The sequence below is a fragment of the Lytechinus variegatus genome, chromosome 14 (genome assembly GCF_018143015.1).
Source record: "Lytechinus variegatus isolate NC3 chromosome 14, Lvar_3.0, whole genome shotgun sequence".
In the NCBI taxonomy this organism is placed as follows: domain Eukaryota; kingdom Metazoa; phylum Echinodermata; class Echinoidea; order Temnopleuroida; family Toxopneustidae; genus Lytechinus; species Lytechinus variegatus.
In genome coordinates this window covers 21,935,902-21,958,838 of record NC_054753.1, presented here as the reverse complement: position 1 = coordinate 21,958,838, position 22,937 = coordinate 21,935,902, and the positions used below count along the sequence as shown (strand labels likewise).

The following is a 22,937-nucleotide window of genomic DNA, read 5'->3' as shown; positions in this document are numbered from 1 at the left end:
CGAAAGTTTCCCCCATCTCATTTTTCAAAGAACATTTCTCAAGATGCGTGGCCCATCCCAGGGGGCCCCACTCATATGTAAGTCCGGCTAAGACCCCCCCCCCTCTCCGGCCCCCTCTTCTAATTCTCTTCCACTTATTATAGCTGGCCGGCCATGACCTCTGTCTCTGATGGGTCGCTCCGATCCGATCAGGGAAGTTTGGGACTCCGCCTCCTTGACTACAACACGTCAACAATACGAAGTATAATAAAGCAGGGGGTGGAAACTCCGCTTCTGCATCCGGTCAGACATGGGGAAATTTTGGAAGGTCAAAAGTGCACACTGCTCCCATTTTTCGCGTACTAGGCTATGGACACCGCAACTTCATGGCACACCAGCGAAACAGAGGCGTGGTCATAAATTGGCCTGCGCGCACAGCGTAAAAATATGCAAATAAGCAAACTGTCACAAATTAGCATAATACGCGACGTGATTGAATATGAAATGTATTCATAGAGCTGCGTCTTTGGTAAATTCATGTCATTGATCATTCCCCGTTCACCCCCCCCCCCTCAAGGTATTCAGTTGTTTATTCATCTTTTCTTGTTTACATATTTTTAATTCTTTCGCGATTATTACTACATCAATTAATTCACTTATTTATTTGCTAGATATTTCCCTGGAAGACATTTTGGAAGCTTACAATAGATTCATTAGTAGGATTGAACTTAGGGATCTGCTTGCTCTATTCATCAGGTGTTCATCACTGCCCATTATTTTCATTTATACACATCATGAATAGCCACAAATATTTGTTTATTATTTTTGGGGGTGGGGTAAATACTTAAAATGATGAGAAAAATCTGAGCAAGAGAGCAATCAGGTCATTTTGTCTTTATTTTGAAATTGAAATGAACAATCTGGTGCAAATCTTATGAAGATTTGTTTTTTAAAGTCTGAGTTTGGGATGGGAACAAGAGAGCCCAGTACCCCCCCCCCCCCATGTATTTGCTCTCATCAAGGCTATCTTAAAGGTCACTTCCAAATAAAATAAAAATTTTGTACCTGCCCACCCCCTATATTTCTATATCGATTCCACCCCCCCCCCTCTCTTTCTTCCACACACACACATTCCACATAATCATGCGAGCAAACAATTATTCTCATTTCATTTTAATTTCTATCCCACTTTTAAAATCAAACTCATTCATGTCTTTAATTCAGCTGCACCTGAATGTCACAGTATGCCATGTTGCAATGGCTTTTATGGGCTATCTTGCCACGCATGTTATTTTGATACTAACTACCTGTTGTATTAGTATTATACCCATGCATGGATACTCGACATACAGAATCAATCAATCAATCAATCAGTAGCACCATCATATTCCAGTCATATAGAAGTAATCTTCAGTGCCATTTCATCACAACACAGTTTGGTAGCAATAACATCATCATCACATATCTTTCACGGAATATAAATTGGTGGATTAATTAAATCACGAATATCAAGATTAGAAAGTAATATTTCAAATCAAAATGTTTATTAATTAATAAATTTTTGAATACATGATAAAAATATTTTTTCTCTTTTTTCTCACCAAAGCATCAAATTACATCAGCAAAATGCCTATAATGAGTGCAACAGAAATTGCAAGGATATTACAAGAGAGGGGATGTATTTTTTGGGTAAAATCTAGAGAAAAAAATTTGAAAAAAATAAGTACGTATATTCACTTACAGCATTTGCTGACAAGAAATAGCATGCTAATCTAATCGGGGACACTTCATAAAAAAAGGGGAGCACATTGCCACATTTCTCTAAAGAGTGCCTTCCCAAATCTGCACATTAGAAAATCAGTAACAAAGTTGCTTATTGTCTATTGTTGTGAAGTGCTGCTAGAGCTGTGTTCTATTTCCAACAAATTCTTTTATTTCCAGAGCTAATCTAGTTCATTATATGGGACATCGACAATACAGTGTTACAAAAACAAAGAGATTAAAAACGAAAAAAAAATAGTGCAACTTTTCACTTCCCCCAGAAAATGAATTCAACAGCTTAATGTCCAGCAATACATAGAGGTTCTTGTTTCATAAGGACTTCAATTGTGGTAAATTGGCCCCAAATGTAACTAGCAACTAGCATGGGAACCCCAATTTTGATCTGTTGCTTTAATGTTTCCATAGTAATTACCAGAATTTCAAAGTTAGAATAGTGGTTAGTCTTAAAGGGGAAGTTTACCCTGACAAAAAGTTTATTGTAAAAATAGCAGAAAAAATAATAAAAAATATTTCCAAAAGTTTGAGAAAAATTCATCAAATAATTAAAAAGTTATTAGAATTTCAATTATTTGATTTGTGACGTCATATGCGAGCAGCATTCATACATAGCGAATGGTAAAAAATCAAATAAGTATCATTTTTACAGAAAATTGAAAATGGTTTTCACTCTACCTTTTGTGTATCAATAGACAAATCATTTCATACCCGATCATGAATAGAAAACAAAATTAAGTCATCAGGAACCATACAAAATTTGAAATTCATGCATGTTATATTACATAACACATGGGGCAGCTGCTCGTCTATAACGTCACAAATCCAAAACTTTGAACTCTAATAACTTTCTTACTTTTTAACGGATTTTCCTGAAACCTTCACCAATATTTTTTACTAATTTTTCTGCTATTTTTACAACAAAGTTTTCTTCAGGGTGAACTTCCCCTTTAATGAATTGGGGTCCAGGACTGAGAGTGATTTCTTCGCCCTTTGTTCTGTCACATTGTTTTTATTATGCAAATTTTTTTCAATGAAAATCCATTATTTCTTATCACCTTTTATATGTCTGTAGGCATGTATGTTACATAGCCCAGACCTCAGTAAAGGCCCTTTCTGCATTGTTTAGATTACCAGAATACAACCTATCCCTTTCAAACTACTAATATTATTCAAAGTGCTTTCACTACTATAAGTACTACATGTAGATGATTAGAACATTAAAATTAATCTTTTTTTCAACAGATGTGTAGTTTAAGCAGCATTCAATATGTATTGACACATTTATTTAAATTCATTCAAGTTTTTAAATCTGTAATTGCAATGAAGAAACTGCTTTTTATGAACCTGGCCTTCATATTTCTTCTTGATCTGCCCTGGTGATACTCAAACAGCTTGTGAAACCTGCATAGTAAACAAAAAGAGAAAGGAACCAAATGAGCTGCTGATATAAATTATTCTTACTCATCTAGTCCAGTTTATTTAGAAGTTTTAAACTTTTTATGAGCCCCTACTCTTCCATGCAATATTATTTAGAAAATGCACATGTAGTAACTTATGTTGCCAGATAAAAATCATAGATCACTATTATAGATCATTATTCATATAACTTTTTTTATTAAGTGTGAAAACCCATTCAAATATATATCGAAAGATTAATCTCAATATTTTGTCCTTTTTTATTTCTGTCTTCAGAGTAACTGAGTTTTAAAGTGATTTTATGTATGATTAATATAGCTAAGAGACATGGACAATAAGTATGCATTGATGATAATGGAAATACTGGTGAATTTGAATCCAAAAGAATATTATCTCATCATGGAGCTTTACTTTATGGGATAACATGATTCAGAAAAAATAGTTTTTTTTATATTTTTATGAAAACAAGCATACCTGGCAAGCTTTTAGATCAGATATCCTGTTACTCATCAGATTGTACCTCTTGGTGATGTGCAAATGGTATTTGACTTTGTACTTCTGACTAGGCTGGGACTGCTAAGAACTGGATCCCATTGGATCTGCAATTCAATATACATACAATACTTTACAGTTAAAAATTTCAAAAGTGATAAACAAAATTCCTCTCTTAAAACAATTTTTTCAGAGTTTCCAGCTTTCACAATTCCCAACTAGAAAAAAGCAGGTCTTGACCAAAAACTAAATGGTTCAAGCATACGTGGCCTACTATAGTGAGGTCTTTTGTCAATCTTCAATATGTATATACACCAAGCCAGCTTTGACAGATGTAGGATAATTATCATTTGTGTGATAATATGGCTCTCGCTCATTCATCAGTGCGATACAATCATTAAATTTTTTGCACTAGTCTATAAACATGTCTGATTTGAATCTCTACGTTAAGTGAGTTCCTCTTTAAGTTTGATTTTTATTTTAAAATAGGGTTAGCTCACTTGCTGGCAGGTTTAAATGACCCTTTGCCTTTCACCACACATAACACCAAGTGAGGACAATAAAGATAAATCAATTGGATCAGCTGCTCTCTTTGCTTAGCCTTATACTTAAACAATTCAAAATAGGGCACTATAAATTTTCTCAACCCTTCCAAAAACAATTGAGCAGTTTGAACCCTGACAAAGAAATGTTGCCCCCCCCCGAAAAAAAAATCATTAAACTCCGTTGCTAGGCTAATTATATTTTAGTCCAATGGTCCAGCCAGGAATTAAAATAAAGTTAACTTAAATCTTTGTAGAAAAAAAGTGAAACCAGACAGGTCTAGAATTTTATTTTTAAAAATCTATATCTAAGTTAGACCTATCCTAGGGCCTTACTTTTATTTTAAAAAAGAAAAACATTAACATCTGTCTCAAATCATTCCATGAGCATGGCAAAATCTACCAATATCATTCCAAACAGATTCAGTTCATTTAGATTTAATTTCATTTAATTTTAAATGCAGATAATTATATTGAAATAGCGGTACTAGGTCAGTACTAGGCCCATGGCCTATAACTTCAAATTTCAACTCAAGCTTGTTTGACAATTAATTTCCAACACGCTAATGACCTCGCCAATTTCGCAGCCGGCTGACACCGGCGATATCAAAGTCCGCATCCCGCTCTGGCTATAATACGGTATTTGGCTTAATTTTGATGCAGCTTTGCCGTAAACAAGTCCACATCTACCCCTGATATTTGACAATAAGAACTGAAATACAGATTTAATAAGGGCGGACATGAAGCATCCCAATTAACCAACTTAGTTCTACGAAAAACTATGTTATTTTCTGAGAAAATATGTCAGTCAGATTTCAGACTTATTTAGGATCAGACAGGAAAAAGAAATGGAAATATGGAAATTGTGGTTTGCGTTGTAAACTGCACATAAAGCCATGCATGCGACGCCGAACCCCAGCAAACACATTACAATTTCAACTAAGATCAAAGTAAGGAATTGAACTTAACTTACTTTTATTCCTATGGAATGTCATTAGATTGATATTAATGTTTCCTCCAAGATTTTCTGCTCCTTTGAAGTTCACTCAGAAATCATGATTTCAAACATCAATTCTAAAAACAGATAATTAGACTTGCTATTGTATTTCAAAAAGTTGAATTTCGCAGAATCAAAAAGAACGACACTTCGCACAGATATCGTAGGGAATTGTGGGACGGAAAAAAATGTTTAATGCATGAGGACATGAATAAAACATTAGCGTTTTATCCAATCATACAAGTTCATTGTGCGTATTTTGACGTCATTACTCATGAATTAAACATTGACCTTCCAAAATCAACCTTCAAATTGGACAAATGGCAGCCATGTTTGTTATGTACAAAACCTATGGAAAATCAAAAACGCGCGAAAAGAGTTGCCTCTCTAGCTCCCTTCGGGAGCTTACGTATACGTAAGATCGTATCTCTGTGATAATAAAGGTGGTATCCCCGTACACGTACACAAACAATACACGTGTTTACGTGGTATCGCGGCGCCTTTCTGCATTTCTCTCGATCACACACAGACTGAAAATCGGGGCGTAGGAACTAGGAAGGATCCCCATTTTTAACAACACAACCCCAACACAAACAACTTCTATAAAATGGCTCACGGTGACCCGAAGAAATGGAATCTGCCAGGATGGAGGATAGAGCAGAGATATGCGGGAAAAGTGCTCATCGGGAATTGGTCCGAGGAAAGACACAAGGTAAGTTTTGCAATTTCTTTCCCCCATTTTTTCCGCAGGTTGCTGCACACCGGCAGCCGAAAACACCTGTTGCACACCAGCGGTCTTGAAACGGCCGCCTCCAGCCCGCTATGCTCCCTTAGTTACCGACTCCTGCGCGGGATTGCATGCGGCCTACTGCTGGTTTTATTGTGGCGGACAGGAGAGGAGTACACAAGTCAGAAAATAAATTATTTAAATTGAAAATGGCCAAGTAAAACCTAGGCCCTATGATAAATTTTAAAGTCAGAAAGTTCTAGATCTTGCATGTATTTATGTAAATAGACATCGAGGATTCTAGTCTAGGCTCGAGCTAGAAAACACACTTTAAAATATGATTATTGATTAGGCCTAGAATTTAAAGTAGAATGCTAGATCTAGGCCTTTCGTTTTGGGGGTTGGTGTACTAACACTTTATTTTTTCATTTTGAATCCATCTTTTTTGCCTTTGGATTACACTAAAATATGAATTCAGTAGTTGTAATCGTCTTCTATTTTGTTCTCTTTGATAATATTGCCTAACATTTTGTGTAAAGTTGGTGAAACTATGCTTGTTAATTTTTTCAAATGATTGTTTAAAGTTGAGGACACACAACCTGTCCGGACACAACAACTGGGTAGATATGATGGAGAAGTCCAGCTTGTTAATTCAATTTCTGGAAAGAGATACCCAAACGAAACAACATAAAATGTTTCCCCTTTCCTTCTACTTTTTCCTCTTCCATTTAGCCCTTTAATAGACCAAAATGAAAGTTTAAGTAAAATATCTTAAACTCGTCTGGCTGGGATTAATCCAATATTACTGGCTTGGGGATTGAATTTTGGACACTGTAAAACTTAGAATCTAAAATTCAATCAACAGTGAGTTTTACATGTTCTCAAGTTCAAGCTAATACAATCAAGATTATGGTAACTATTTAACATGTACATGTGGTTTTGGGTATTCTTTAGAATTTAACATTTCTGATCAAGTCTGACTGCACTCTACTGTACATGTACTTACAATTTATGATTTTTATTACTTTTTGTTTATTTACAGTTTGAGAAAGGAGGAGAGAAACACACATCAACTCATCGAAAGGATTATGTGAACAACAGGAATTTTGCTCCAGATGTTATGACCAGAAGAGCAGCCAAAATGAAAAATGAAGTAAGTTCAATTGAATTTTCTTTCATTAAAAAAAAAAGTAAAAGCCACCCTCCCCTCATTTGATTCCGCTTTATAATTCACTAGATTTTCATAAATCCTGGCAGGGAATAATTTTACTTCTCAAATTTGATTAACATTTGTGATTATTAGAGAAAAGCGTTTAACTGTGCTCTGAACAGTTCGTTCTATGTCAAAACTTGCTACACTTATGAAATTTTGTGTAGCGATCACAAAATTATAAGGAGCAAATTTTGCGATGCGATACCAGGAAAATTATTCCCTGCCAGGACAAAGATATTTGAACTGAAGTCTTTAAGAAATTAGTAAGATATTTCATATCAAGTTTCTTATTATTAGGATGTTTATCTTTCTATTTCTAAACTTATATTTTTTCTTTATTCAACAGGATAGCCTGAATAAACCCATGGGGGTGGGGGGGGGGTGCCGCTAGTATGGTCCCATAAGCCATATGTACAGAATGAAGGAATTAATATTTTTTTCCATGCTGGTATTTGAAATAAGTCATTTTTAACATGAATCATTTTTTTTCGTTACACAGGGCCTTGATCAAACCTTGATTTTCGCTCACCATAATAAGGATCTAAAGAACAATCTCATCTCGTGGTATGATGAACAGTTCAACAAACGCGAGAGGTTGGAGAGTGACAAGCTTCCCGAGCTGAGGCACTGGGATGGCCAAAAACTAGCTTGGGAGCCTGAGAAAACCGATCATCCCGTGAAAGGTGAGGTTTAAACCCATTGCTTTCACGAACCAAATGGGTGGGGGCGTAATATGAATTTATTATATAATATTATGTTTAATTTTCCAGTTGCATGTGCTATAAAAGCCATCACTGTATTGGTCAAATCATGCTAAGAGGATGCATACCACTGCATATTAATCAATGAGATTTTGCGTTACATATCATGTGTGCGTCAGCTCTAGGCATAACTGTAAAAAGTTGCATGAAGATATGCTTCTGATTTTGGTAGTGTATCAAGACATGTAGGCATAAAATCAAGGAGAAATAGCTGTTTTACACTATATCAATAATTCTATTCATTATTACTTAGTAATTGTTAATTGCACCACCTTACATCATACCAAATACCTGAGACGAGTAGTGAAGAAAAAACAAATGGTAATCTCTTTCCTCTTTTTTTTCTCAGCTCTCTCATAAAAGTCATTGTTTCAAATTATATTTTTTCTTCATCAGTATTAATCTTTAATATCTGTGCAATTTTCTTCAACAGGTGAACCTACAAACTTTGGTTTGAGAGACAGACTGCAGGAGAAATGGAAAGAAGAAGAAGCGGCCAAAAGGCTGAATAATTACAGCACAACGTATGGACTAGACTACAAAAACAAACCAAAGGCCGCTCTTGTCACCGAACACTTCGCCCCGCACAGGTCACTGTCATCAAGAATGCATCCCGTCAACAAGATCAACAAGGATATCAACCTGCGCAGTACCTCCATCCTCCAAACTCCGGAACAAATGCATATGAGGACGAGGAACGAGGCTGTGTCCAGACCCGGCCCTGCGCCCGTTTCAGTTTGAAGAGACTGAAGTGTAAGAGACAATGTGAACTGTTGACTAAGGTGTCGATCAGTGACAGGAACGTTGAAAGGACGTCATTCTGAAATGTTATTTATTCAGGCCATGATGAATGTGAACATGAGAGTCATTTGTAGACCACCTGGAAAAGCATCATGTAGTTTGATCAAAGTATATTTTGAGTACATGTATTTCATATCATGCATTTTAAATTCTATATTGGTTACTTCATCATTCATTGACAGGAATTACTTATATTTTGTGAGAAAAGATCATTGATGCATATTGTCATAATTCCTCCACATATCTAAATTTTTATTTTCAGATAGTAAATCTTGAACTTTTATGACCAATATACATGTCTAAAAGTAATTAAAACTAAAACTGTTTTGCTTATTATAATGGCAGCTTATATTAATTCCAACAAATCCTATAATATAGATGTTTGATGTACATGTATGATCCTGGCATACAGTTTATATTGTGATGATTTGCCTTTTATTTTGTGCTGTGATTCGCATGTTTATACCATAATGCTATACTATTTTATTACATGATCATGTATTGCTATGCAAAATTGATATTTTATGAACAGTATTCTCTGATCCATTTTTTATAGTCAGATCTCTTCATGGTGCAGCCTTTATTTTCTTTCCTGTATCTAAGTTGATTGGTAAGTTGTTTGTATGGAGAATAAATCAGTGTACAGTTGTAATTGTATGAAATCATGTTCAGACATATTGCAAAGAAGAGTTCAATTAGAAGTCGTATGTCTAATTAAACTCTTATTACTGTTACAGACTTTCGGTCATATGCCCATACTCCTTGATGACTTTGTAAAGTTTTGGTGTACTACATGTAATCCCATTGGACTCTGATAACCTGATATTGTGTAGTCCCACTTATTCACATTCATTGCCAAATTGAACAAGAAAATGATCAAGTTTCACACGTTTCTATGTGAATTTGTGTTTGATCAATCAAAGGCAATAGTAAGCACATGTCCAACTCCAGTTGCATTCTCTATTCTCTAGTGTGTGAACAATACCAATAAGAGTAAATGATCTTCCATCAATTACAAGAAACATGGTTCAATAGCCAATCAAATTCAAGATCTCCATATGATTACTAAAACAAATAATAATCACAGGTTTTATGCAACAGGGCACACATCTGTAACATTAAGCAGCGTTGTGGCCCAGGCTCCGGACTTTGAAACTAGAGGGTCGTGGGTTTGAATCCCAACCATTGCATAATTTCCTTCAGCAAGAAATTGATCCATAATGTGCTGCACTCAACCCAGGTGAGGTAAATGAAAACCTGGCAGGAATTTATTCCTTGTTACGCAGCGCGCACAATAGCTGCACTGCTAAAGCCAGGGTAATTATGCTGCATATACTGTAGAGCACTTAGAGACTTCTTACAAAGTAAGTATTAAGCGCTATATAAGCAGGTATAATTATTGTTATTAGGACGATGCCCAACAAACGAGTAAACCAAAGTATTTAATATGTTTAGATTTTATAAATATGAAATTATGAAGATGTATCATGAAAGTATTCCAAAGAATCTTAACGAAATTCCATTTTCCCTTTAATATTCAAAATCTCTTCACCCATATGAAAACATTTTTGTAGCTTTCATTTTCACCCCCCCCCCCCTGATCTCAATCTTACCTTGCTTAATAAAACACCAAACAAACGAAGAAAAAAAATGATGTGTGAATTACCAACTATGTAAACCTTTTACTTGTATAGTTTAAATTTAGTATTTTTGCTTGGACTCAAAGCTTTACTGTGCTAACAAATCAGTTTCTTCAAAGATTCTTCTGATTTTCGTAAGTTGAATGACAATATAAGCCTTTTTTTACCCCTTTATTGGCGCATAAAAAATTTGGAATATACATTTTCCCATGAGATCACAAATACATAATTATGTAATGTTGGATGCAAAACTTTATACTTCATATGCTTACCATGAATGATGCAAGGCTATACCAAATGTCAGTATCAATTAATGTGATCAAATTGATCTATGCAAAATCATGTGCTTTATTGGTGATAAAATTGTTTGGAAAGAAATGTGAATGTAAATATATATGTTTATATTACAGTGCTGTTACCTGGATGAAATAAATCAATTCTAGAATAAAGTCAAAGGGAACATGATTTGCATATGTGTACTGTGTTTGTGAATTGGACGAAGGGATTCAATTCAAGTCTGGACCATAATGAATCAAGAAACAAAAGCCGAAGATATTACAATATTGACTGAAATCATCTTTTTATTTCAAATAAAAGTGTATACACATTATTTTTTTTCTCACAAGGTTGAGAGAGTATATATATGAAAATTCAATTTCCACTCAACAAATCATGGGAGGGGGGGGGAGTATTGTGTCACCTTAGAAATCAGATTTATTATTGTCATATATAGAGATGGAGGGGTATGTAAGGAAAGATGGGAAGAGGGACATGAGAGATGGAGAGAAATTGGGAGGGAGAGAGATGATCAAATAATATGCAAATATTTTGATGGGCGAATATGGTACAAACAAGAGAGAGAGAGAGGGGGGACACATTGGCATGGGGGAAACTTTCATGGTTAAGCACGTTTTTTTAAAGAAGAACTCAAAAGAAGTATAAAGGTAGTGGTGAAGGACTCGATCATATTTACAAATTAACCCAGGGAGCTGATCCTGCCGGGCGGGAGCCCAGGGGCTTACCGTGTATTTGGCCTTAGACACGGGACTAGGGTAATTTATGGTCAAAATATTTTTTGAAATTATGCACTTATGGACTGATCGAGGTCTAACGTGTGGCAATATCGTGACATCGAGGCACAGACTCAACCTCAATAATAAAACGAAAAGTTCTCTCTTTCTACCCCAGTCTCAATCGGTCATGAATTTTGAAAGAATTAGGAGAGGTATCGCGACAAAACTTTTTTTTTGAGGTTCCAGTCTGTTCCTCGATGTCATGACACTGCCACACGTTAGACCTCAGTCCATATTGTGGGAAGTGCATAATTTCTGTTTTCACTATTCAGTTTGATAAATATATTGACCATAAATTACCCTAGTCCCGTACGTGTCTATATATGGCCACTAATACACGTTATGCTCCCTGGGTTGATTACAAATAATTGTTTGATGCATACGAAAACATGGATATTTTTTTTTGACTGGGGGTATCCAACCTATCTTTGTCAGCTCCCTACACACAAAAAAATGGATGAGGTAACTTGAAAAAAAAAACAGTTTCACACAAACCTCCTTGAATCAGACTGTATAGTATTTGACAAGTGATCACTAGCTGTTTTCCATTATCGAACACTTGCTTCGATCCACTTTCTCCAAGTAGTATACATCGGCATTTAAAAAATAAGTTTGTTATATGTTTTGTTTTAATTCTTCAAATGAGGGGAATGACGGGGGATCTCAGCTAGGTTCGGGGATCTCATTTGAAGTAATTTAACATGTTTAGTGGTGAGCCTTAATTCGTTCTCTCTATTATTACTGGAATTTTTTTCTCAAATTATTTTTTCATTTCCCCAAAGTATTTGCACAATATATAATTGTGGGAATATATGTTTGAAATAAAAAAAAACTTAAAAGAGAAGGAAAGAAACACAACTGGCTGGACTATTTGTTTTTACTATCGATTTTAATTTTTCAGTTTCGTGCAGATATTATAAGTTAGAGGGTGGCTATTTTTACCATGCCAATTTATATTAGTGTAGTACAGCTTGCAGGCCAGTGGATACTACTATATTATTTTTACGTTACGTCGCGTCTGTTTGCTAAACTCTCCTTGAAAAGAGGCTATCTTTTTATTGTGTGGCGTCGGTCGCGGTTCCAGACCTACCTTTGACTGAGGTTCAATTCTGATAATAATCCCCCCAAAATTGATGCGAATCACTGAAGCTGTGCATGAGAAGATGGTATAGCGACAATATAACGGTAAGTGCAGACGAATAGTTTATTAAATCATTTTTTTATCAGTTTTAATACAGAAAATAGTCTTTGATTTTCCCTGTGATTTTGCGAAAGCACCGACTCATTGTGTAGACTACGCGGGTCAGTTGGCCATTGCCATACGAGCGTGTGTAATTTCTGAGGCACACAAATGAATATGTCATATCACGATTCCTGGATATATACATTAGAATAACACATAAGAGAAATCGCCGGCTACACCGCATCAGTGGTAGTGGTGTGTGTGTGGACTGTGGAGTTACTGGAGTAGTGTAAAGTGAATGCTGAGATTGAGGGTCTGATTAGCCAGGGGCCGATTGCACGAAAGGGTCTTTCCAAGGACCGTCTTTCGTGTCGCCCATCTTTAAACTTTTATGATACGCTATAATTATAAGCAGGGGTGTTTCTGAAATTTATATGATAAGAATTAAATTTGTTCTTGCTTTTAAATCAAATTTTATACAATTTCATGATCATGATGATATATCACATCATTATAAACAAATATTTCGTTTATTTTAACGGACGAATGAAATGTGTTTGCAGATGATTTATTTGAAATGCGTTTCACATGCCATGGCGCATCATAAAAGATGGGTGACACGGCCATGCGTTTTGAGTTGGGCCCATTTCCGTTACAACTCAAATTTTCTTCGAAAATCGCACCATTTTATAAAATTGTATTTTTTTCTTATGTTTGACATCCTTTACCCATAAAAGTATATATATTCTGAAAGGAAATTGTCTGAGGAATTCAAAAATGCAATCAGAAAAGGCATAGGGTAATGTCATAAAAAGTTAAAGGTCAAAATATGTGGAAAACTGTGAAAAAAACATACTTCCCCATAAATCTGAGAATCAAATAAACTTTACACCCTATAGGGAAATAACATGCATATTTCAACTCTTTAGAGTGAGACCTTTCCAGTGATATATAACTTGTTGGGGATAACTCTACCAAAATAACTGGGCGCAATCGTCTTTTGAGACCAAATTTCACATCACAATTTTTGCGGGTTAATATGTATCAATGCTTGATTTACCCCTAAAATATTAATTAGTCTTGCCTTTAGTTGCATAAATACACTTGCAAACACTAACCAGTATATTATGATATATTTACTGTGGTTATTATGAATAAAAAATGATTTTCATTTGACTCAAATTGTGGGATTCGTCACCTCTTGGCTCAAAGACCGGTGGACCACAGGTTGACAACTGAGAGTCAGGTTTAACATATAAATATAGGGTCATTCCATAAAGGTCGGACGTACATTCGGACACATTTAAGAGCTGTATCTCCTTTAATTTGATAGCAGTGTTTTATTCATTTTAGTATATCACAACATGTGACCTAGGTTATCATTACACCATAACAGGACCAGGCTGCAATATGAAGAATAGAAAATATGGGCAAAAATGTGAGGGGTCGGACGTACATCAGACGAAAGCAGGTTTTATGCTTTTAGATTTCATGTCAAAATCTCTGTGATTTTTGTGTTGCAGGTACTAAAATTCTAATATGAGCTGTTAGCTAAAGGATGAATCTTACAAGAAATGAAGCAAAGAAATTAATAGGCATTGCCTTGTTTTAGTTACAGGCTGATCTATTTGGGGTCGGATGTACACTTTGAAGGGATCGGACGTACATTGTGCAAAATATTTGCACACTGTACGTCCGACCCCCTTTGACGATCAGTTACACAAAACATAGACATTCTAAACTGGATTTTTTTAATATACATACTGTTTGGTTAGTTGTCTTTCACATAAGACGGAATTAACAAATGAATCTGATGCTGGTGAAGAGTTATGCTTGATTAAAGTTGACATGCATTCAGACAGTGTACGTCCGACCCCCATACTGATTTTTTTACAGTCAAGCAAAATGCACCTCATATCTATTACAAATGAGTCAGTGGGTTTAAACTGTTTCCATTTTGATATCTACATTTTTAGATCACATCAATAATGAAGCAACTTAACCATTCACACAATGCAGGATACTGTTAAACTTCAAGTAAAATGTATTTTTTTTAATGGTTTGCAAAAGACATGACAAAGAATTTCTTCAACATTAAAAAAACTTGTTCTGTTACAAACTTTGTTTTTACAAGGTGGGTTACGAACCATGAGTCTTCCCTGATGTTGCAATAAAAAAACATGCAATATGACCTTTTGACCCCTAGATGACCTTTGATCTCTCCATCCTCAAGAACACATGTAATTTTTCCCACTGATCGTTTTGTTCCAAGTTTGGGCAAAATTAATGCAGAAATATGTCATTTGACATTTCTACACCTAGATGACATTCGACCTCTCCATCCTCTTTAACAAATATGTGGTACTACCCACTGATAATTTGTTACAAGTTCGAATACATTTGAATACAATACACATAAAAAACTACCAGTATCAAAAGTTAACTTTTGACCCCTAGAAAGCTTGAACAATTGACCTTGAATAACAAAATGAGCAAAAGTGACCTTTTGACCCCTAAATAACCTTAGAAATTATCATCTTAAAACAAAAATATTGTATTACCCTCTGATTTTGTATTTCAAGTTTGAACAATATTGATGCAAACAAAAAAATTGACTTAAACAAAATCTGTCAGAAAATGACTAAATGGCCTCCTATCTTTTGACCTTTTGACCCCTAGATGACCTTTGACCTCATCAACACACACATGGTATCAACCAAGGATCATTTGTACCAAGTTTGAACAAGGTTGATGCAGAAATAAAGAAATGAGAACAAGTCAAAATTAAATGAATAACCCTTCACATTTTTTAGCTTACACCCCTATAGGCAAAAGTAGAATAGTCTAGACATCCATGTATCATTATAGCAAATGGGCAGATCTATTTCTCATAGAGGGGCAATTGCTGTACCTGAGATTGAGGGGAAGGGCAATTTCTACTTTTATATGGAACTTCTTTGTTTATTAAATTTCTCATGTATTTGTAGGTTTTTGATTTTTATATTCTTTTTTAATTTTCTGCAGGCTATTATTCAGTCATAATTACCACTAAATTCATTAAGTTACATGTATGTGATAATTTGAGATGAAGGTAGGCAGTTTCCATTGAATAGATATTGAGTAGATATTGAAAATCTACATGTTGTCAAAAATGTGAGGTATTCTTTGTGAAATTTGTCTCAAAACTTGTGCAAGACTTCAAAGAAAAAACCAATAAAACTATACAGCGATTTCAAGGTGTGTTAAAGAACTATCATGCAAAATGTTAAAGATGGAAGGTGAATTTTGCCCCCAGTATTTGTTGGGTTAAGAAATACGAAAAAGGTCATTTTAAACTAGATTGAAATTGAAATTTGTATTCAATTTTGAAAGATTGATATGAGTAAAAGATGTTATGATATTAAACTTTTGCAAAAAACATCTGAGCAGTGAAAGATAACTTCATAAAAAAAAGTTTCAAAGGGGTCGGACGTACAGGGGGTCGGACGTACAAAAAAGTTGTACGTCCGACCCCCACTTAACTTGAAATCCCGGACTAGTGGTGAGCTACCTTGAGGTGTATATATTAAACAAACCAAGCTTGCTTTGCATCTGACTTTGGGAAAATTTATCTGCTTTTGTTTTGCTTGTAAGAAAAAAAGTGTATGTGAAAAGGGGTCGGACGTACATTTGAAAGTGCCTGCTTTTAATATATTCGGTTTAAGAAATTTAAGAAAAATAGAAAAAACCTAACTTATTTTTTAGAAACCTGACATAATAACAACTTGGACAACATCCAACTTTAATTATTTCAAAGCTTATAAAAGGTTTAAAATTTGTTGCAAACTTGACCTTTGAAAGTAAGTAAAATTCTGTTTTGTTGCTATGGTGATTTCAATGCCTTGTCGAAATGAAACGATACATTGTTTGAAATTATTTCTTTCAGATTTATACATTTCAGTTTCTTAGCTTTCATGTGATACCTAATTTGTTTTGTTTGTAGGATTTTGAAATTTTGACCAAAAGGTTTACTATTTTATGGAACTGCCCATATAGGAAAAATGTGAATGCACAATGAAAAGTTCTCATTACTGCTTGAGCTTATTTAAAATTAGTGTAAACAAAAACAACTGACAAGTTATAAATTTTTCATTAATCAAAATTGCATAAAAGGTGTATTTATATCTATTATGTTACCAGAGTAATCTGAAGATTCTGACACAAAGTTATCACTATAAGTCTACGCTGTCAATATTGAAACCATGAGGTCATAATTATTAAAACAATAGATTGATTTATCTCTGAAGCCTTTAATTAGTTTGTGCTTTTCTATTTGAAATTTATGCAGCTTCTAAATTTTATTCAAGGTGTAACCCACAAGTGTATTTTATCTCTCCTCATTTCCTATACATCAGACAGTCAGAATATCAATCATGTTAATTTCATGTTTTACATCAATTAATTATACTAATTAGCTTAATTAGGTACCCTTTAAACTGAAAAGTTCAAATTTGACCCACTTATGATTGAAGAATAAGCTAGTGAGCCCCAAAACTATTACATATTTAAGTACTGTGATGTTACACATTTAGTTTCTTAATGAAATTAAAATTTATGCTCCCCTCGTCATGCTCCCCTCGTCTACCACCATGCAAAAATGGCCAATTGATGTTACATAATTGCTAATTACTGGTAAACGAAGTAATCTCAAGTATTTCTTTTTCTTTTAAGTAATTGGTATAAAGATTCCCTTTAATATGATACCAAATATACCCATGTAGCACATGTATTTCAAGTTTTATACCATTAATTATTACTGTGCTTGTCGTGCAAATGTAACGATACCACCTATTTGCGGGCCCAACTTAAAACGCATGGCCACACGAAAGACGGTCCTTGCAAAGACCCTTTCGTGCAATCGGCCCCAGGAGGCTTAGTTCTAAAGTTAGGGAGTAAAAAACTAAAAATCATTTAGGTAATGTAGGCTTATTATGGCTATGCTTACGGGCAAGTCCAAGAATTTGCTCATGTTATGCAGAATGGCCATTTCGGAGGCTTTTTGACCAGAAAAATAGTTTTCAACTTCATGAGGCCCACCAAACTTTTACACAGAATTTTGAAATTTTGTCTGGAAAATTATTTATTCTAATTTATGCAAAATTTATTCATAAATCCCCCCCAAAATGTTTTTTCTTCATTTGTTGATCAATTTCAGTTTTGTTTGCTTTATATGATAGCTCGATGTGGTGATACAAAATTTAAACATACAATTTTGAAATAAATTGAATCTGCTATTTATTCATATATTTTCAAAACTCACAAAACTTGCTTACTTATTTGTTGATTGATTTTGGTTATTTTTGTTCCATCTGAGAGCTAATGTTCACCAGGGGCCTGTTGCATGACGAGATGAGCGATACGTAGGAACGTCCTAGGACCATTCTTCCAAGATAGGAAGATTGGCGACAAATCAGCGCTTTCCATTTCACGAAGACAATTTTGTCTTCCAAGTCCGCGACATCGTTTGATATCGATATTCGATAGTATCGAAAAAATATTTAGTCTTCATCGTCCCCTGAGCCTTTTATTTCGGAATTACGACTTTTCATAAAATCATTTATTTCAATAAAAGGAGATCAAATGTGTTTTATTTATTACTGATTGTAGAATTGATGTATGGAGCTTACTTTATGAGGTAAAAAGAGAAAAAACTTTGAAGATTCACAAGTATAACTGAATAAAATCGAAATTCTCATTATTTCCCTTATTTATACACGGTGTTCTTTTAGAGACACCTTTCATTGATATTTCAACGAAAGAGACCCTTGTCCGATATAAAAATTGATTTAACTAAGTAATTTCGACATTTTATTTGTTCAATATTCTGTATTTTTATAGAATACTTATATACAGTGATAATTATGCATTAATATGTCATAAACGTTGGTCATATTTAAAGTTGATCACTTAATTCATGGAAGTTTACTAGTATAATATTTAAGAATAAACAAAATATATATGTTCAACATTTCAATTCTTTTAACATGACATAGGAGCCGAAAGGGGCTTACCCTATGATTTGAAATACCCAGTATGTGCCTATTCGCATGGACTTTTCATAATCTTTTCTTTGATGAACTTATCTCCAATTGTAAATATTGTGATGGATTCGTAAGCTATAAGTCTAATCTGTATCTTAAATTCAATTACCTTTTTTTACTGCCGATTTTTGTTTGTATCACTGTATCCCAAATCCAAGAATTAATTTTCATTGATTGAAATTAATCTCATAAAAAATGATAATCATAATAAAAATGAAATAAAAATAAATAAATGATTTAGCATGTTTAACATCTTAGTTTTGTATTGTTCTTTTTTTGCTGAACGTTATACGTTTTTTTCCGTACATAATTTCTTTTAAAAAAATTTGTTTTTATGTTGTTTAATTGTCTACAATGAGAAAGCATGAGTGGTCATGCAGAGAGATAGTGCAGTGCCGCCCTTTTCGATAGTTCAAGTTTATTTTCTTTTTTTAATGGAAAAGGGGTGGGGATAGGACGGAGGGAGAATAAAAGAAAATATATTTTAAAAATATATATTTCGGCCTACATTACCCCCCGGAGAAGTTAAAATTACATCCGTTTTTGGTCGTCTTGTCGACCTAAAATTGATGACAACTAGCCCCCACACAAAGAATAACTTGGCGCCATTCCAGATAAAATGCATCTTCAACCCCCTAAAAAATGTTTAAAGGTGATATGTCAGTGTGGCTTGCCGTAAACGCATTTTCTCTCAATGCCGACGGTGGCGGGCAGTGTGCAAAGAAGATCATGCCGACGTAGGACATGTCTGGAGGTGCCTTTCCAAGGACGATTCTTCGTATCGCCCAAATTGGCTTTATGAAACAGTTGAGCGATATCTCGTTCTTACGTAGAATGGTTCTACAAAAGACCATTTCATGCAACAGGCCCCAGGTTTCTACACAGAGTCAAGAAACTTTGACTAGATAATAATTAATACTTGATTCATATGAAATTTATCACAAAAAATGCCTCTGTCATTTCTTCATCAATTTCAATTCTATATCCTCAATTTATGTCACCAATATAATTCACTACAGGGTCAACTGTGCTGAAATGAAAATTGTGTTAAATTATGTGGTGAGATGCCGGATGAGCTCCACATCGTTGATGTGCTAGTTTTAAATAATTTCTTTGAGTGCGGATTGGTTGCTATGGGCGGTAATATCTTAGCAACCATTTGACCTTGGGGCAAGATATTTCTGATTTTCCCGTCAGACTTAGGGCAACATTTGGTGCGAGTTTAAAGAAAATCAAACAGGGTCGGTGACAGATTGTCTGAAAATTAGTTGATGTGATGTGGATTGACCCAATATTATGTCTTTGTCTTGTTATCACGGAGCCTAGACATGTGGTTTATACGTATGTCAATGAATCCACATTTCATATTTTGAGAAAAAAAGGGGATTACCATTGATCCTGTTTTCACCTTAAAAGGATTCACAAGATAGTTTTAAAAAGTGAGTAAATTTCTGCAAAGGTTTCTTACCAGACTGATCACTTGGTTGCAACTACAAAATGTTCCCATGCTGTATAATTGCATGACCTTTGACTCATTCCGCGATGACACATCTACAATGACCTAGTTTGTAGCACAATTATATAGACAAATTTAACAAATCATAATCATTTAAATGCAATAAACATTTTAGTTGTAAATAATTGAAATTATATGATAAAACAATTTTCATTATTTATATAATTATTTACAACTAATATTCAAATACGGGATCCAGTAGGGACTTCAAATCTTCTCTGTGAATTTTGGCCAAGATGTACCTTGAAGGTTGAACGACAACAGTGATTCAATTTGTAAAATTCACCTCACAGTCACATGAAGAAATGACATGATCACAATGAACTACAAATTTATCTGTTACTGTTTCTTTCTTTTTCCCCGACAGCTGAAGTTTGCTGTGAAAGCATCACATGAAACAAGATGGAGGAGGAAAGCTCTGTTGCTGATGCAATGGACAGGGAAGTTACGGTGACCAAAGTTTCCGAGGGATCTGCCGATTTTGTCAGAATCAAGCAAGAAGTTGACCTGCCAGAAGGTTTGTATTTTATTTATTTATATATATACATCTAAAATCGTCCCTAATTGACAGATGTATCACAAATGACTATGGCTTAATACAGTTCATGAATCTTCCATGATAAAAAGGCTTGGCTGGAAGATAGGATAGCGAGACACATTACAAGCATAGAAAATAAAGGGCAATGGGAGATTTCGGCCTATTGACAACGCATAATTGCCCCTAAAATTCACCACATTGCATGCTTTGTGGAGGTGCCATGGCCGAGTGGTCTAAGGCGCCTACATGGAAAGTCTGGGTTTGGATCCCAGGCCGCAACACCTTTGCCCATGAGCAAGGCATTTAATCTACAATGCTCTTTTATCCTGCAGTCAAATAAATGAAAATGCTATACGCATTCATGGTAACTAGGTGTGCACTTGTGTTAAAAAAAATACATGCTTTGGGATGACCAACTTTCAAGAATCACCCTTAGAACTTCCACAAATAACAAGTACATGTATGTTTAGAAAAATCAATATTCCATAGAACAATAATATTAGCAGTAATGGCATGAAATGGCATACCGGTATTACTTTTTATGGCTAATGGCATGAAAAGTATCGTGCAGCCATTTAGGTGAAAGAAATAGCCGTCCCCCAATCAATTGCCCCAATGTGAAGAATAAAAATAGCCCATGAAAAAATCATATCCTGTACATGTATGTACCCTGCTGGTGCTCACTATTTCGTCAGAGCACATGAATGCCATATTACTTTTCCTGCAGTCTGTCACCAGATTAAAATTACATGTAAGATCTAAAAATAAAAGGTGGTCCACAAGTCTGCACGCCTAACAATATGAATTAAGATTTAACATGAATTTCTTTTTATTTCACAAAATTTTTCAGTTAATAATGTTCCTTATATTATCATGAGTAAGTGTACCAAATATCTCAGAGAGATATAAAATAAATATAGAACTTTCTTGGAAAAAACCTCACGCAATCATTTTTAAGATTGAAAAAAAAAATGGTACCCCATGTATGCGCACCCATTCACTTTGCACACGATTCAGGGATTTTGTTGAGAAAGTCTGCATTTTGAGGCCGTTGCATAAAATGCCAAAAATTCATTATTTTTCCACTAATTTCGAGTAGGATTTTTTAAAGAATATCTGTCTATGTATTGCATGTGTAAAGTCTGTGTTCATTGCATATCTTCTTTTACTAGAATCATGCAGATACCAAAGTGCGCGGACAAGGGGGACTGTGCAGACTTGGGGGGAACCTGATATACACTGGGAATAGATCCAGTAAAGAATTTTAATCCCTTTTTCCTAGGCGGGGGTGGATGATCTCTTCCATGGATGGTCTGATCAAAGGGAAAATTGGTACAGATACAGAGTAACACATAGGGAACAAGATGATGGTATTATTATTATTCTTTTTTATTTATCTTTTTTAAATATTTTTTTTGCTTTAGATGACACATATTACCCTATGGATTTTGGTATTTCGGTTGATGAAGAGGAAGAAATGAATCCTGTCTACGTCAATATAGAGCCTGGTTCCTCCGGTAAGTGCATTCAAAATGTGTAAATGCATTCAATTTGTGGAAATGCATTCATTTTATGTAGATGGATTTAAGTGTGTGTACATGTTAGCGTATTTGCATTCAAAGTTGCATTCAAATTTGTTTTAACTAACTAGTGCAAATGTGTACATGCATGCATTTTGTTTGTTATTATTAGTGCTTTCAAATGTGTACACTGTAGATGCATTCACATTTTAATACATGTACATGTATGTACAGTTTATAATGTATGTGCATTCATTTATATCTCTATTGAGCTCATCATTGGTTACAGCAATTCTTTTGCAATGCAATTATTTCAGTAAATATGTGCTCTCAATGTCATGATCATGAGGGCCTTCATTTTCCTTCCTGGCTGAGTGGAGTGAGAAAATGAAACTTATAAAAGAATATGATGAATCTACATGTAAATTGCAGGGGAGAGTATGAATAAATATGTAGAACTGGTAGTGAGATCCTAGGAACTGAACTTAATATCATCTTAGAATAACAGAGGAACAATAATTGTGGAGTGTTGTGGCCCAGTGGATTAGTCTCAAGACTTTGAAACAGAGGCTTGTGGGTTCAAATCCCCGCCATGGCGTAGTTTCCTTCAGCAAGAAATCTATCCAGGTGAGGTGAATGGGCACCTAGCAGGAATTTATTCCTTGAAAAAAAAATGCTGA

The 22,937-nt window shown here is 34.8% G+C and overlaps 2 protein-coding genes and 1 long non-coding RNA gene across 5 annotated transcripts in view; 2 read left to right on the top strand and 1 right to left on the bottom strand.

The window, feature by feature from the left end:
• Positions 1 to 2,985: 2,985 nt before the first annotated feature.
• Positions 2,986 to 5,220, bottom strand: LOC121427924. Its single transcript, XR_005971721.1, has 3 exons — positions 5,182 to 5,220; positions 3,649 to 3,773; positions 2,986 to 3,159 (listed from the first exon to the last, which is right to left on the bottom strand). It is a non-coding gene; the product is annotated as an uncharacterized LOC121427924 (long non-coding RNA).
• Positions 5,221 to 5,672: 452 nt separating this feature from the next.
• Positions 5,673 to 9,677, top strand: LOC121427622 (uncharacterized protein C1orf158 homolog). The gene is made up of 4 exons (XM_041624117.1): positions 5,673 to 5,917; positions 6,975 to 7,085; positions 7,645 to 7,828; positions 8,340 to 9,677. The coding sequence occupies exons 1-4, from the start codon at positions 5,813 to 5,815 to the stop codon at positions 8,645 to 8,647; spliced, it is 708 nt and encodes a 235-aa protein (XP_041480051.1). The 5' UTR covers positions 5,673 to 5,812; the 3' UTR covers positions 8,648 to 9,677.
• Positions 9,678 to 12,383: 2,706 nt separating this feature from the next.
• The window catches only part of LOC121427583 (zinc finger protein 600-like), a 43,978-nt gene continuing 33,424 nt past the window's right edge, over positions 12,384 to 22,937 (top strand). The window contains exons 1-3 of one of the 3 annotated variants that reach the window (XM_041624046.1): positions 12,384 to 12,605; positions 20,567 to 20,716; positions 22,162 to 22,254. In XM_041624046.1, the coding sequence (XP_041479980.1) occupies positions 20,602 to 20,716; positions 22,162 to 22,254 (208 nt within the window). In that variant the 5' untranslated portion in view covers positions 12,384 to 12,605; positions 20,567 to 20,601. The remainder of the gene's footprint in view (positions 12,606 to 20,566; positions 20,717 to 22,161; positions 22,255 to 22,937) is intronic. The other 2 variants (XM_041624045.1, XM_041624047.1) reach the window with 2 other exon arrangements.

Excerpts from the sequence above, each read along its gene's own strand:
- LOC121427622 (XM_041624117.1), top strand. The coding sequence starts at position 5,813 with ATGGCTCACGGTGACCCGAAGAAATGGAATCTGCCAGGATGGAGGATA. Across the intron at positions 5,918-6,974 it reads GGTCCGAGGAAAGACACAAG|TTTGAGAAAGGAGGAGAGAA; the intron begins GTAAGTTTTGCA and ends GTTTATTTACAG. Across the intron at positions 7,829-8,339 it reads AACCGATCATCCCGTGAAAG|GTGAACCTACAAACTTTGGT; the intron begins GTGAGGTTTAAA and ends TTTCTTCAACAG.